A 17,383-nucleotide genomic window follows, 5' to 3' on the forward strand; every position below is an offset into this window, starting at 1 on the left:
CCTGAAGTACCCTTATGTAAAAAAACTTAACGAGTTGAGGAGGCAAGCATCATTAAAAAACAACAACAACATTGTGCTAAAATGCCAGTTTGCCAACAGTGGGTGTCAAGCAGGACTGAGCTGACTGAACGGACAGGAAGCTCAATTTTTGCAAATGAGAAGCAAAACATTTATATGAAACAATATGACAGTGCAATATGATAGTGTTATTTATGGCTATCAAATTACTAAGAATTGATTTATAAAGATGTTCTCTGTCTCATAAATTAAAATTATAAAGGTTTGTTCCTGTAAAAGTATAGCCTTTGGTTACTTCTTAAATAAGTGGGAGTTGATTGTTTGGAGTTTATTTGGGTAAATGTTTTCACATTAATTTCATGTAGAAAATGATCCAACCCCCCAGCAGCACCTGCTACTCCATATCTCTGTACAATATCTCTCAGGTAGGTGGAGCCAACACTCAGTACACCAATGTATCATTTATCACAACTAATACCAAACTCGCTGCATTCTCTTTACTCTAGAGGCACCACATTAATTACCTTGAAGATAAAATTATTTATGTCAATTATGTTAGTGGCATAGTGTGACCGGCCGGCCCATGTTCTATATTTTAACTTATTCTAAAAGCAGTCGGCAGTTACAAAGTTACTGTAGTTAAAAATAACCTCTGGGGTTACCCAACCTGAACCATGATTCTAACAATAACATACCTACATATGGAAATAACTAACCTAAGTGGGGCAACTACAGATATTAACTATTTATAGTGCTTCAAATCAAACATTTTATTATATTATCAAGTGTCTTGATGTAAACAGTACATTTACTATAAATGCAGTCTTGTACAAAATAGACAGTTTTTTAAGGATGACAATATCTGATTTCATATAATAGAAGCACTACAAAATACAGGGTAAAATAAATTTCTTTACAATTAAGTAATATTTTTAAAAAACTAATGAATTATTTCACAAATATTACTTTTAATACTTTCATTATTCTGTATAGCTAATATGGAATTTGGAATTAATTAACAATAATTAGTAATAATTGTAACAGTACTTCAAAATTGTTTTATTTCAATCAAATTTGTTCAATTTTCAGAATATTCAGACAGTTCGGTCCCTCCTATCCCTACAATGCTAACATTATGTACCTTTACACACTTTAGCTGTGACATTGAAATGTTTGTCTGTTGATTTTAATAATCTTGTTTTAGTGACATTGAAAAGCGATGAAGTGAAAAGTTTTAGTGATGAAGAAGACAAAAGCTTATCACAAATATTGATCAAAGACTTTTTACGTCAAGTATTATTTTTAATAACTTGTATTCTACGTAAATGTCAGTAATACATTGCTATATTGTATCAATAAACCATTTTTATTAATGAATAATCAATATTTTCCATAACTTAAGACATTTTATCGCACTTCATGTATTATTTGAGTTTCACTGTCTCTGAGGTAATCTCGGTTTCATTTGTTTCAGTAACCGGACTTTACTGTATATTTCTTTCCACATTTCATACAACTATGTGAAGATGAACATGTGAATATAATTAAAACCAAAGTATAGTGCCAATGATTTTTAAATGTGTTTTATACAGTTATTTATAAAAAATACATATATTTTATATATATATATATACATATATTATTTTCCAGTGCTCAATTTCTAGCACTATAGATGGGAGAAATGTTACCTCCAAAGGGTCCGGAGGTATGGAATACCCTGCAGAAGAAATGGGGTTTGGGGATCCTCCCCCAGAAAACTTTTGTTTTTATATATGTCTGAGGTGCGGGGGAAAGTTCTCACACAAACCAAAAGTGATGTCATTCTGGTGCGTTCCGCCTCAAATTAACTTTGTATATACACACTGAGTAAGCCAGTCACTAAATTGTAAAATACTGAAATGTTTAAGTAAGATTTCTATTGAGGTTATTTAACTTTTCTATTTCATTGATACTATTCATAGTACTTGCTCCCAGAATGCACTGCAATTGTGTTCATTGACACAACATAACGCTCTGCTATTAAATCATATGTGGTCCACAGAGTTCTCCTCTCCGTCATTATTCAATTATAATCACCTTCGTACAAACTTTTTATAGTAAACACTCTTTCTTCACAAAAAGTTACGATTTAATAGCAGTGCCCTGTATTAATGATCAACATAAGATTGTAGTGAAGTTTGGTAGCAAGCACTAGAATCGTACAGAAATAGAAAAAGATCCAGTAATTTCAAAACAAAAAAGTACAGTTCCACCTTAATATTTCAATAGTTCACAATGGGCAAGTCACTTCTCGCACACATAATATACAACTATTGGATGAAAATATCATATTTAATATCCTTAAGTGGTTTGCAAAAGTGTTCTGTGGTAATGAAAAAACTTACTCTTAAGAGCAATCTTAAGAGACAGAATAATCTCTTCAATGATTTGTAGTTATTGATATAATTAAAAATTTTCAAAACATGTTTATAATGTAATAGGATTATATCCTACACAATATATACTTTCTATGTAGAGAGGACATGCAATGATGGTGTGACACAGACTGACTTGCGGACTCTAGCAGCACAGTGCCAGAATTACTGGTAAACAACCGTTACTCACTCCTTGTATAGTTATTGGCCAACACTAGGGCGGTCCTGGATTCGTGAATCAAAACCCAGCCCCCTGGAGCCAAGAAAGTGAGTCACAATCTGGCACAAGACATCTGTGTATATGGTATATATTATCAAAAGTCTTACCTAACTGATTTTTAAGATTTAAAATTTAGTTTTTTTAAATATGCATAGGAAATGTTTTACTTTTTTGACTACATTGTTACTAACTACAGTTTAAAACTATTTTTACATGATTAAAAACTGCATACAGCTACTGTCTGTCTCACCTAGGTCTAGCAGGAATAATAGGACGGGATTGGGACTTTTGAGGGTTGGTGTACACTTTGCAAACATACCCCATGGTAGGTGGTGGGCCTGTGACCCTGACTAGAGGCGGAGGTTGAGGAACTTGAGGCTGGGCCCCCAGACCCATCGAGTGTGGCTGAAACAAAGGCGTCACATTAAATCTCACTTCAAAAAATTAGGGATGGAATGCAGAAGCACAGTACAAAAGTTCACTTTGAAAGAACAATATTTAAAATGTAGAAAAATAGACTCCAATATTTACCATAAATTTTGTGCAAGATAGGTACCAACCACAAAAGGCAAATCGGACTCAAGAAGTCCTGGGATGCTTTTAAGTTGGAGGTGTTTCCACATCCGTCTTATAGTCCGGACCTTGCAACCAAGAACTACCACCTGTTTCCAGCAATGAAGACCTGGCTTACGATGCAGTGCTTTGATGACAACATGGAACTACAGAGGGTGTGACTACCTGGTTTAAGTCTCAAGTGGGAGAACTTTATAACGCTGGAATTTTAAAACTAGTTTACCACTATGATAAGTTCCTAAAATTTGTATGGTGACAATGTTGAAAAATAGTATTTCAGTGACACTTTCAAATGTATTTAATACAGTTTTTTCTTGTACTTTGTTTTGTAGTTTATCAAAACATATATGGATCTTATATTTGATATAAATATATATCAAATCTTTCTGGATAGCCCTTGTATGTATTAAAATGTTTGCTTCTAGACTACTATTTTGGAAATTACTTTATGTATTACTAACAAAGAATCTAGGTTTCTTTTATATGCAGCCCCCCAGCTAGAATGTCAAGTGCAGTGAATGAACATAAGCGTAATAAGCCATTTTAATTTCTCTTTCTTTGAGGATTTCTCTAAAAACTCCTGAAAGTAAATAGGTATTTACAAGTTTTTTGTTTGAGAAATTCAGTATGATCAAACGACTTTAATCAACAACAAAATATTATGCCCTGATTTCACTAATATACATTATATATACATTTAACAGTTTTGAAATGGATGGGGAGTAATTTGTTTCATGAAGATTGCATCAATTAGAAAATCATTTTCTGAATAATATTCTTTCTCTATTAAGATATTTTTTAATTTGATAGAGAACTTTTTTAGAGGCAAAGAAGACAGATATTGGAATTTTTTGTAAAATTTAAGTTTTTGTAGTAATAAGGGGACATTTCAAATAATTTAGTTAATAACATACTTAGTTATAGTATTATTAATAACAGCACATAATAACAACTAATAACTAGTTGCTATTGTTAAAACAGCTGAGGAAATATACAATGTGTGTTAAGAAAGTAAGTACCGTTTCATTCTACTGCCGCCGCAGTGCTGCAATCGGTGTTCCGCACAAGCGCACTAGTCATACTTGTTCACTGGCTATCGACTCACGCCATTTTAGTTGTTCTACATTGTGTTTTCAGTTCTCTATGAACGTTTAAAATGTTTAAGACAATTAGTGATCTCTTTTGTACAAAATTGTTATGGATCGCAATCCTCGAAGAAACAAAAATTCAAGCAGACAATGTCTGCACAAAAATCATGTGAACTGTCTTTTGGGATAGGAAAAGTTACTGATTTATTTTCTCCCAAGAGGTGATACCATTAATGCAGCAAGGTATTGCAAAAACTTAAGAAAACTAAGGTGGACAATTCAAAACAAACGGAGAGAAATGATCAGTAACGGAATTGTGTTGCTCCATGACAATGCTCGGCCCCATACCGCTGGTGACACACAAACATTGGTTTGACAATTTCGTTGGGAGAAGTTCGATCACTCGCTCTACAGCCCGGACTTGGCACCGTCTGACTGCCATTTGTACACGTTTTGTATTTGCACATGAAGCGCGAGCTAGGCAGCCAACGCTTTAAAACCGATTATGAAGTGAAAACTGTCGTGGAGTCATGGTTACATTCGTTGGTGTGAACCTTCTACGAAGAGGGTATAGACAAATTGATCACCCACTACGACAAGTGTTTGAACATCAGCATCAGTGGAAACTAAGTCAAAAAATACTTTAAAGTTTGGGCTTTCATGTAGAAATAAATTTGTGTTGAAAAAATTGCTTTACTTGGTTTTATTAAAACGGTACTTTTTGAACATGCCTTGTATCAGTAGTGCTACATAGTGGAGAGTAAATCAGGCGATTCATCAATTTCTACATACAACGGCAATCTATAGAATATTTACAGATATGCTTAAGAAAACTAAAGAAAGACCACTGTTAAAACATTCAGTAGACTAAAATTGAAGCTCACATGGTTTACAATACATTATTAAAACTATTAGGAGGTCTAATTAGAAGCAGATCACTTTAGCAACCTGAGCTACTGCATTACGAGATATTTCATTAGTAGTCCAAAGTGTTATAAACTAGTTGTGATATATTTTTCTTTTTGTTGTACACAATAATGATACTTGCAACTTTCAAATTAACTATGAACTTGTCACTCATAAGCTGGTTACACAATTAAGAATTGAATTGTAACATACCGATGAGTAGTACTGTGGTGTGTTGGACATCTGGCGAGGCTGGTACGACCTCGTAGAGGCAGCTGCTGCTGCTTGTTGGTTCATCTGAAAATCCATATTAATTTTTAAAATACTGCTTCTAAAACCAAACAAAGTCATTTGATTCTAACCCTAAAACAATTACCCAGCAGGGATCACTCCTGGCTGGTTTATAGCTTCCCGTTGGTCACTGCGCACAGCAAAATGATGTGTCACTGGGCAACCTTATGGATATCCAAGAGCGGCACATCACTAACCGCAAATTTCAAAATTCTGGGGTGCAAGGGTAACTAAATAGGTTTAGTCCACTGCGGAAGATGACTGTTGGAGTTGGTGGGGTTCATTCCCTAATCTCAGAGGTTCTTGCTAGCATCAATATAAGGGTGTGCCACCCTCTGCCTGCTTTGACTGGAGAGGCTGGTTCAGAGCTGGCCTCTCCTTTCAAGGGGACATGACTTGAGATTAGTGCCTTAAATTCTTCCTCATGGATCTAGATAGGAGGTTGTCCCTATCCCCAACCTTACACATCCTGTCACTACGGAAGCAGCACAAAAGTCCTTATAGGACTAGGTGCAATTTATAACCTTGTTGTCCTAAAAGAACAAAAAAACTCCAAAACAAGATTTGGCTGGTTCTGTGTACTGATTTTGATAAGCAATGTTGGATATAATAATAATAATATGTAATAACATGTAATAATAATATATTACATGTTTTGACTCAGAAGTACAGTTATACTCTATATAAATTCCCATATCAGCTTCTGGATACCACAGGGAGGAGGTTATGAACTGGGGTGTGATAAAAACTAAAGGTGAAGAAGTTGGAGAGGAGAATCCTTCTACCGATCACGGATCCTTCTATAAATCTGGAATCCTTCTACTTTGAGGAAAATAACTGGACGTCTAGTTCTCTGATACGAAAATGGAACAAAAGAGGGACAAAACCTTGTGTCCCCACAGCCAAGCAACTGCAAGTATAGGTTTCGTAGGCGTATATAAGTGTGCAGCCTCTTCCTAAATTTTGAAAGACAAACATTGTCACTGCACCCAGTAGTTTGTTTTATTCTGGACCACATTTATGAGGTCTTAAACTCAACAATTTCCATGGGGAAAGATCCCGACTCCTTATTTTTGAGGGGTATTTTATAACTCCTGAACAACACTGTGCTTAGCCCCCAAATAATTTTCTATTTATGCCACTGATTGGTTTTGACAAAATCCTCCAAAGATGTGAAAATTAAGTTTGTTCATGGCTATGGCACAATCAGTAATAATTTTGTTGAGATAGTTGTATTCACATGCTCTATTTCTTCTCTTTTTGTAAGTTAAATTCTTCTGGTTTCAAGTAATGACATTTATAATCTAAAATGGTAAGTTTGCATCCGAGAGTTTCGTTTCAAAGACCTTTATTCCCAAAGATTAGAACATTTCATATTCTTCACACTTAACAAGTTTAACCATTGTAAAAACAAGCTTAAGCTGTACAAAGTAATTGATCACAACCCAAATACTACGTATATTTGATCATGGGCCACACAACACCTATTTTTGTCTATAAAATGATTTATTGTTTTATTTCAGTAATAGAAGATGAATGTCCATACTACATGTGTACCAGAAATGCTGAAGTTATGTGCTAATATCTCATTTCTACTAATATAAAATACTAATATTTTACTTTTGCTAGTTACGTTAATTTCTTTTTCTAAAATACTTATTAAAGTTCAACAATATTTTTGCAGATAGAACTCATATTTTATGAATGACATCTTGTACCATGTAACGTGTTGTGGCAGGCTTTAGGTATAGCCTACTTGGTAGTTATAAAGCTGATCAAGTTAGCAATCAGTATATTATATAATTTATGTCACTACATATACAGGGTGGGCCATAAGTCAGTTGTCAAAAATGCATTTGGTGCAATAATATACCAAACAAGCGAAAATACAAATACATTTATTTTACTATGTAGTACAAATACAATTTATTAATACAGGAAAACATGTAGTATTCAATGAACCTACAAAAGATGCTCAAAGTGGTCTCCATGCTGTTCTAAGCAAAGATTGCATCTTTTTAACACAGATTTACAAATTTTGTCGCAAATGTTCCTGGACTGTAAGTTTTCAAATTCTGATTGGATTCGTCCCTTCAAATGCTCAACATTACGAATCTTGACTGAATAAACATCATTTTTTAGTATACCCCAGACTGAAAAATCCATCGGTGTTATATCTGGGGACCGTGGAGGCCATTCAATAGTACCCCGTCTGCCAATCCATTCATTAAAGTTATTATTTAGAAAGTCTCTCACGATAAGTCCATAATGGGGGGGTGCTCTATCTTGTTGCCATATCAACTTTTCCTTAACCGGCCGCAGATGTTCATAAAGTGGACTATTTTCCAGTTCTAACAACACCTCTTGAAGCATATCTTGGTAATTAAGAGAATTGACAGTACCGTCAAAAAAATGAGGCCCGATTAGCCCACCGCTAAAAATACCAGCCCATACACTCACGCCAGGAGCGTTTAACTCTGTCTCCATCGTCAAATGGGGATTCGTAGAATCCCAGTAGACACAGTTGTGTGTTCACTCTGCCATTCACCTTAAAAGTTGCTTCGTCGCTCCAAAGAATGCTTTTGTAAAAATTGGGATCGGCTTCTTGTTGGATTGTGTACAGCTCGCAGAATTCCACACGCCTGTCCGGATCATCTTCATTTAGGCCTTGGAGTAAAGTAGGCCTATATGGTCTCAAATGCAGCTGTTTCTGTATCCTTCGTAGGCTTGTTCTTGCTATTCCATACTCATTTGATGCTTTTCTTTGCGATTTCGTCGGTGATTGCACAAAACATTGCGCGACAACATTCAGGTTCTCCTCTGTAAGTAACAGACCTTGGTCTACCTGAACGAGGAAGCTCCGCTACCGACCCAGTCTCTTCAAATCTTAAATTTAATTTGCGAATACCTTGTCGAGATGGAGGCTGGATATTTGGAAAACGTTCCACAAACACATCACAAACATCACTATAATTATGATCATGTTTCCACCATGTTTGCAAAACAAACACACGCTGTTCTGATGTTAATTTCCTATTCATACTTTCCCAGATATCGACAATAAACAAACATAACCTCAAACTGCTAGTGTTTGACTTAGTCAAGTTCACAACTACTACACTAGGAAAAACAAAGTCTAAGGATTGCTAGTGACAACTGACTTATGGCCCACCCCGTATATTTTGTTATATGGTATCTAGCATCAGCAAAAATAAAATCACTATTTATTTAATTTCCAAAATCTTATGTTAATGTTTTTTGTTAACTCCAATATAGAAATGAAAACAGGATGACTGCCAGGTTTTCCCACATATTATATATGTTCAATATACAATTTTATTTATTCATAACTTAATTTTTCTACAATTCCATTTTGAGTCCAGGAACTAGTGCAGAACAGCTGCTGAATTTGTGAGATAGTTCCTCCCTGTCTTACTACCACTATCTTAAGAGTTTACAGGAAAGTCTTCCTTGTGTTTTCTTTTCATCCAACGTCAGGTTGTACATTACAAGAATCTACTCCTAGTGTTATGACAGTGGCCGTCTTTAATTTTAATTTACCTCATAGTAACAAAATGAAATTAGTACAATACAATACACTCATGTGGAATGTTTCACGATAAAATAAAATATGGACTGCTTGTGACATTAACCAGTGGTATGCTTCGGAGATCCATACTTAGAAATAGCTTCTGTATAGCTTTTAAGGAATAAGAACCTACACTAGCGTCTGGAGAGACACTATTGAGTGATAACACACTGATGATACGTCGTTCATTACTACATTCACATTATAGCGTTTGGTACTGCAGAATAATACGTGACAAAAATGTTCTTAATGTTTGTGTTTATTCTTAAATTGTGTTTAGTTAGTCTATAATTAATCTAGCAACAAAACAAGGTCATTTTAGTTTTATCAATCTTCTTTATATAAAATGATTCAAGTGCAAATTGTTGGTGTACTGTGAGAAAATAAATGCACACAATACTATTCTGTATTTACCTCTGATTAGCCTTCACAGGTATTTGATAACATGCAATGATTTAACTTACATGACTTAGCTATGAATTGTGAGCTTACAACATGAAATATCTCTCTGTGAAACTGTATAATTTAATTTTGCACAAAAAAAGCAGTTATTTGTCATTATTAATTAGTAGTTAATACAATTTTTAATCACTTTTTTTAGTTTATGTGACTAGGTCTACAGTCATTCAATATAAAATCAAACATCCAAAAAAGTTTTGAACTTTTTGAATTTTTATATATTTATAAATATATATTTGGTTCAAAAATAGTACATACAGAGAGAGATTTTTTTTAAATTTAAACTTTAGGTTTGTACAACAATTATCAAAGGTTAAAATCATAAAAACCAAAATTGCTACTATGTTTTGGGTAAATGTAATCCAATGCAATTCTTATTACCCTTGAATTCAATTTTTTGTTTCAAAAGACTAAATATTTAGAGTTTGAGTTTCACAACAAATAATTATTTGAATTAACAATTATCTGGTTTAAAATTGTGTCAACACATGGACTCACACATACTTAGATAGAAATCGGATACCGTCACCAACTGGCAGGAGAGGCTTCGTTAACATTCAGCTAATGTCTAATGTCTCAAAGTACTACATACATACAATTCTATGTCTCCGATTTTTTATCATATTACTCAGTTACATAATAAGCCACTCTGAATGGATATGCCACTCATTGATGGTATGCTTTTCGGTCAAGTCAGTTGCAATCAACTAGTCATACAATAAATTGACAAATCTCCAATGTTCATCAATTAAGAGGCTACGGCATGTGTACTTTGCTAGAGAAAACCTAATATGAATTGCACCTGAGCCTCAAAAAAATCAGTTAATGTTAGGATTACTTACATGTTGCATGGCTGCCATGTTGGTGTGAGTCATCCTAGCTTGTGCCTGTGAACTGATGGCTGTAGGTTGGTATGCTGCCTGTCCATTAACGAGCCCCGGCCACCCATTGTGCATCGGCTGTTGCTGTTGAGGAGCCTGGCTCGGCAATGGAGGCATGGCGGCCGTCCTCGTGTTTGGAGGGGTAGGGGAGGGAACCACTTTGTTCACTGTCACTGTCGTCGGAGCGGGCTGCACCGCGAGGGCAGGTGGTGCTTTGATCCAACTCGCAGCATTACCAGTCGCCACGGAACCCTTCTGGAACAGCAACTGCGAGTCGAGCACTTTGCTCGGCCAGTAGTCTTCGAACACTGTCCCACCAGGGAAGTAACTTTTAATATCACTAAGACTGATCACTGAACATGTTTCACTCGCGAACAACTCATTTCTAATACCCTGTACTTTACAACAGAACTTCAAATACGCCAGGTCCCAGTCCTCGAGCTTCTCCGCTTTTAGCTTCAAATTGTCCGTTTCACCTTCGAAATAGAACAAAGGCACAAACTTATTATTGTTTTTCACCGTGTAAGGAACAACGGACTCGTTATTTATCCTGATGAATCCGCACTTTTCTTTTCCGTCGATCCCATTGTGAAGTAACTTACTATAACACACATCAAGGAACGTATAAAACTCGTGGGCGTCTTTCAGTTTCACTACTAAGTCTTTAGTCGTAAATGTTTCCCGACCGAACTGCATTTCACAGTGTTTATTGTTGATTTCGTTGAGCAGCCTGGCTTCAGCCTCTGTGATGTAGAAGCTGTGGATGCAGGTGCAGGAGTAGATGTCAGCATGAAGGTAATTGAGATACTTGCTTAACAGTTTACTTTCCACCATACGCACTGCACAGTACTTTTCCTCTGGATGCCGCAGAATACAAGGCAAGTGTGTGTTGCCCAGGGTCACCCAGCCAAATTTACCTAAAAATAAAAGATATCCATAAAACAAATTAAACAAACCATTGTCATAGTTCTAATATTTAAGATAAGAAAAAGGGTTATTGAAAGTTGTTATAAAAATTTACATATTATAAAATATAATATCAAATGTATTACTTTCACTGTTTCATATAAACTTTAACTAAGTAATTAATAAATGTCTGTAAAACTGTGTGATTGATCACAGTGAACATAAAAATATTTCATTTATTAAATCTTTCATCTATCATGGAACACATTATTGCTTACTCTACACAACTGAGAACATGATAGTTACCGGCCCTATCCCTGAGGTCCATTTTTAACATGAGGTTCTAGTTAAAAGTGTGATATAAATAGAAAATCATCTTTGCAGTCGTTTTATGTTTGTTGTTGTGATGATATACAGGTGTAGTGTAAAATAGAGTGTTACCATTTTACTGGGCAATAATTAATTTGAGTAATTTGTGAATTTACAGTATAGCATGAACTTTAAACCAATTAGACAGTGCTCTGGATGAACTAATTTCAAAACTGAAGGGTAGTAAGATCTCTACAGCTGTGGCTGTTAAGTTACAAAAACGAAAGATAAAATAATCAGCAAAATATAATATAATACCAATAGATGACAGTAATATAAAATGTTTAGATTTCTCAGATTATTTTACTTCAATAGTTCAGATTGAATGACAAAAACAGATAACTCTAATGTAATTTTCATAACACTCCACATTCCTGACATTCCTCAGATTTCTAGAAAATTACACTGCTTTATTAGAACCAATTTCCATGAATGCACTACTCACCTCTTTGACTGAATTCGTCCAGGGCTGGCTTTTCTGCGGCCTTCGTCTCATCATCTGGACTGCCTGTTTCCTTGCCCTTGAAGAAACCCATGATACCCGGCTGGCCTGGCGCCACGAGACCAGCCTGACGTTGTGATGGAGCTGCCATCGGTGCAGGCACGGCATTTGCCAGCTTGGCCTTCTGCTGCTCCACCATCTTGGCGGCCATCTCCCGTATCTCAGCCTCATCATCTCGCTCCTGTTTCACTCTCACTCCTTCGAAACCTGTGACGTAAATACAATAAATTTATTAACCCTTTTACTGCCGGCCATTTTTTTATTGTACCAGTCAAAATTGCCAAGGAGGAAAATCGCTGTTGTGCATTAATTTACAAAAAATTCTGTATCTTTTTTTATTTTTCATTAGATTTGCATGAATTTTTATTTTATTTACTCGTATTTAAATGCTGTTTTTTAATAATAAAAAGACATTTTAATTTGAAACACACACATTATTTAATTTTAAAAATGATGTAAATAAAAAATAAATAAAAAAATAAAAATTGTGTTTGGCATCTGATAATTTATTTTTAAAATTATACTAAAATTATGAGCATGATATCATTATAAACTAGAGCAATTGCTTAGAACATATACCAAATTTGAAGGTGCTACCTTGTGAAACATAGCTGCACTATGAGGATTTTTTTAAAATTGGTAGGCCTCCTCTAGGCCTACCAGTGGAAATGGAAGGTAAACTTATCTGTGCCACATCCTCCTCACTATCTAATAACTCCTCATTATCTGATGGTAAGATACAGTCAGGATCGTCATCAGTGTCATCCATATCACTTTGATTGTCATCAATAGCCCTAGCTAACAATAATATCAGATTCGTTCTCGGCATCTGAATCTGACAAGTTCTGAAGGAAATCGTCACTCAGTTCGTCTTGCACTTAATTATTCTTCCCTCACTCACAGGAGAGTTAGATGTAACTCTTTTACTCATTTTATCCTTGATCAACAAAAGTAACACTTCAAAAAAACTTTTGATAACATTGTCAACAACAACAATGAACGAAGATTTCAGTAACATAACCCAATCAACTGGTTTTGACAGCTGTCTAGGTAGTTCGTCAATTCTAGTCAAAGACGATTAAAAATAGAAATCCAAAGTTCTTCAAATAGCTTTTTTCATCATCCTTTGCTCCTAAACAACCAAAATACCGAATATTTTGGCATTTGAACATAACAGTAGCCAGTAACGATAAAAAAAACAGACGTCCGACATATCGGACGTTGGCGTTTTCGGCAAAAATGTAAAAGGGTTAAGGATCACTGTGTTCAGCAGATACAGTACAATTTTCTCTTTGCTAATTTTATTTGCAAATATCATTTAATTGTAATAAAAATAAATGCTATCTCTAGTGTAAAGTTAAACCATTTCTATTTTAACATACAATAAACTTTACAAAAGGTTTTTACAGTCATTGGTTTTCTACTTTAGTTAGTTAAGTTGAATATGATGAAACAGGTTATCTCATTATCATAATGGAAACAATAAAAAATTGTGAGAGTACTTGTACAACTATCACATACAGAATTATGGAATATCTCTAGTGTAGTGCATTAAAAAAAAAAATACTGAAATCAGTTTGAATTTTAAAACTGACTTAGACATCGCTATTAATACCTTGACTGACGCACTAGTGTACTATACAATGCTACTTAGACCTAGAACTGCTCAGTATAGAGCCGCAGTAAAGGTGTTTACTAAATTTAAAATAGTTAGACAGTTATTGTCCAGTAGTTACGGTTAAACAGTGTTAGACCTGATGATGCATCTTAATATTGTTACATAGAATTAGAATTGCAGTGTAGAACCGCAGTGAAAGTGTTGACAAGTCCATAGCTAAAAAATATGTAATATACTATGTTAAGTGCTCACATGTATTAATTCACAATGTTATACTGATCCAATTAAGAAAAAAAAACAAGAAAAAATGCAAACAAACATCGCCATTATATAAGAATACGTTGAGAAGAGCGATGAACTTTCAACTTTCAATACACTAGGAAAGTGCTCAAGGCACACTGAATCCACAAAACAACAAAGGAGGGATAGTCAGAAACCCTCCCAAGAGCCACTGTCGACATGCAGCCATGCATGAGTGGTATACTTCCTATGAACACTCAACATTTCAGAGTTGCTTGCGATTCAGAGTACTATACATGATTGTGTTTCACAGTTTGAAAAAATCTAGTACTTGTGATAAATCAAAATAGTTTACTTTTTCCCTATGTAATCAGAGAAAATATTGTAATGGTAAATAATATTTAACTTCAGTTTTTGGCGAGTATATTAATTTTTAGACCATCTTTAACCAAGTAACAGTTTTTAAAATACATTTATTTATATAAATATATATATGTATGTATGTATGTATGTATGTATGTATGTGTGTGTGTGTGTGTGTACGTATGTATGAAAGCTCAAGTCCTAAATAGACGTAATATTTGCAATTTGGCTATATTTAATAATATCTTGATACATTTTTCAATGTTGTTTGAAAATTTTAATTGTGATGTTTTTGATAAAAAAAATTTAAGTTTATAAATTTGCATTTGCATAAATATTAACGCTATGTTGACGTCATAAATAAGACATTTACAATGTTGAGATATTTTGACCTCGCTGTGAGAGAGCGATCTTCAGTCAAGAGATGTTAAGCTGAAACAGTTTCAGTTCAACGCCTCTTGAATTAAGATGGCTCCCCACGATGAGGCCAAAATATCTCAACATTGTAATTGTGTTAGGAGGTTTTGATGCAATGTTACTTTAGAAATATGACAAAAAAATATTCCTAAAGAAATATTATTCATGGCTTTTGGATAATGAATCCATTTTTATCCGCGAAAGATTTGTTGTTCTTTTATTGGTCCTAAATACCCACCTAAATAATGTGGTACATTGGTAAAAATATTACTATATTATTGTTCTCCAACACCATTCAGAATTTCACATGTTATTTTAATTGATTACAAGGGTTGTATAAATGGAATTAAATACTATAAAAATATAATTTTACTGTAAACTTGGCGATAACAGATAGCAGTAGTATTTAATTTATGCAACATTAAAACACTTTTTCTGTCTTAATTTGCATTCTACCACATTTTAAACCATAATCCTATTGAATTATTTTTCTGTTGCAGAATTAAACTAATGTAACCTATCAAGTCACATACATGAAAAAGCATCTACTTATAAAATACAGACAAACAAACTTTTGAGGACTGAGTTCACTGGGACAGAGGACTGGTAGAGGTAGGGAGGGGGAGGGAGAGGCTGAGGACAGAAGTGGGTGGGGGAGCCAGCAGCTCAAGGAAAATCAATAGCATCGCTCACACTGTAGCTAGCAACAATATTAGCAAAAATTGTATAACATAAGAAAACTTATTTGAACGTATTATTAAACACCAACAATAACTATTAATAAAAAAAAAAATATGTATTAGATCATAAAATAAATTAATTTTTTAATGCCAATGAGCGGTTGCATAGTAAAAATATAGCATAATTTTAAAACTACAAATTTAACAAACAACATTAAAATTAGTCAAAATTACAAATAGTTCAATAAACTATGCATCAACAGTTTCACTTATAAAGAAAGAGAAAGGATGTTATAATTGACATCAGAATTTACTTTAATGTAATTTTAATAGCTTGTCTGGAGAACAGTCAAATAGAACAGTCAATCCAAGGTTGAAGATCTGGCTGTGAAAACTATATACTTGGAGATGAACCTTCATAGCAGTTTGGAGAGATTTCACCTACAGAAAATAAAATAGGTGGAGATATATTTTAAATAAGGCAAGAAAATATAAATGCATTGGACTGTTTGAAACATAATATTGTTCCTTTCTAATTCAGCCGATTTCACACTTAGGAAGAAATAACTAATCCCTGCAGCTCCTCTGTTGACCACCTTGCTGAAACTACTATCTGTTAGTGTATTAAGACCAGTGGTACAATTCTGCCAGGGTGTAGAACGTGTGTTCCTGCAGCTAGCTTCTCAATTTAATCCCAAAGTGATATTTGAAGCTAGGATTACAACTAATTCATCGCTATAATTGGAAGTATTGAATTGCCTTTGTACGGCAACTAGTATCTCAAGCTGATCTTCTTCCCCAGCAACAATATTATATTGTCAATAGACATCAGTGTATAACTGTAATCTTGGACATGCTTGGCGAAGTCATTCATAAACACAATAAATAAGACTGGTCCTAGTACAGACCTTTGGCATACTCCTCCTAGCAGTATGAAATATAATTTACGACCTTACTAATACCTCCAAAATATACACACATTTCATACAAACAGGTAGAACCATTTCATAGGAGTACGACTACAAACACTACGACGCGAAATTATTCTTGACTTTGACAGGTGATTAAAAACACATTTACTATCTGCTGATTAAGCGAATTTCATACGTATAAATGAATAATTGGAGTTATAAGGGAGTTTTCAAGACCAATTGGGAGTAGCCTGGGGAGATTTTCTGAATAGGAATAGTCTTATAAATTAACCAGTGACCCTAACAATGTCTATGTCAAATTTCAGTACAATGTGTCCAGTAATTTTCATGTGATTGACTAAAACACACATACACACAGCATTACATTTTTGTAATATGGATTTAGCTTAATTGGCAGATAGTAAATGTGTTTTAATCACCGGTCAAGTCACAATTAAATAATTAGTACAATAATTTATACACAATTAAACAAGTTATTGTAAATGTTTGTTGTTATTCATCTGTCAAAGTCAGTTACTTTACAAATGCCATGTTACATGCAGAAGCTTTTCTTTGTATGGGTTTCATTTATATTGCCATCATTTATTACATCTTAAATGTGTTAACTGAAAAGCTGAAAAACCGTTAGAACTATTCAATATAATATCATGAAATATTCAAGAAATTTAAATAAAAGTTGTTTACCTCTCTGACGACTTCAAGACCATTTCTTTCTTTAAACTTAAATAAAAAATGGATCAAGAGATTGAAATATCTTTCAGTGACTATCATTTATCTCAGTAATGTTTGAAACAGAATTTAAAAAGGAATATTTGAAATATTGTTTAAACATTGTTATGAAACCAACATTAAAAAATAGAGCTGTTAATGGTTTTACATAAGGTAATCAAAACTGGTGGGCTTCCTTGACATTTTGA

At 34.2% G+C, this 17,383-nt stretch overlaps 1 protein-coding gene across 3 annotated transcripts in view; it reads right to left on the reverse strand.

Moving 5' to 3' along the window:
* The window catches only part of LOC124366001, a 65,464-nt gene that overhangs the window by 26,583 nt on the left and 21,498 nt on the right, over positions 1–17,383 (reverse strand). For 2 of the 3 annotated variants that reach the window (XM_046822180.1, XM_046822181.1), the window contains exons 2-5: positions 12,160–12,423; positions 10,401–11,356; positions 5,433–5,516; positions 2,972–3,057 (exon numbers count right to left, since the gene is read on the reverse strand). In XM_046822180.1, the coding sequence (XP_046678136.1) occupies positions 2,972–3,057; positions 5,433–5,516; positions 10,401–11,356; positions 12,160–12,423 (1,390 nt within the window). Of the gene's footprint in view, positions 1–2,902; positions 3,058–5,432; positions 5,517–10,400; positions 11,357–12,159; positions 12,424–17,383 lie in introns of all 3 variants that reach the window. The other variant, XM_046822179.1, reaches the window with a different exon arrangement.

The sequence above is a fragment of the Homalodisca vitripennis genome, chromosome 7 (genome assembly GCF_021130785.1).
Source record: "Homalodisca vitripennis isolate AUS2020 chromosome 7, UT_GWSS_2.1, whole genome shotgun sequence".
NCBI classification, from domain to species: domain Eukaryota; kingdom Metazoa; phylum Arthropoda; class Insecta; order Hemiptera; family Cicadellidae; genus Homalodisca; species Homalodisca vitripennis.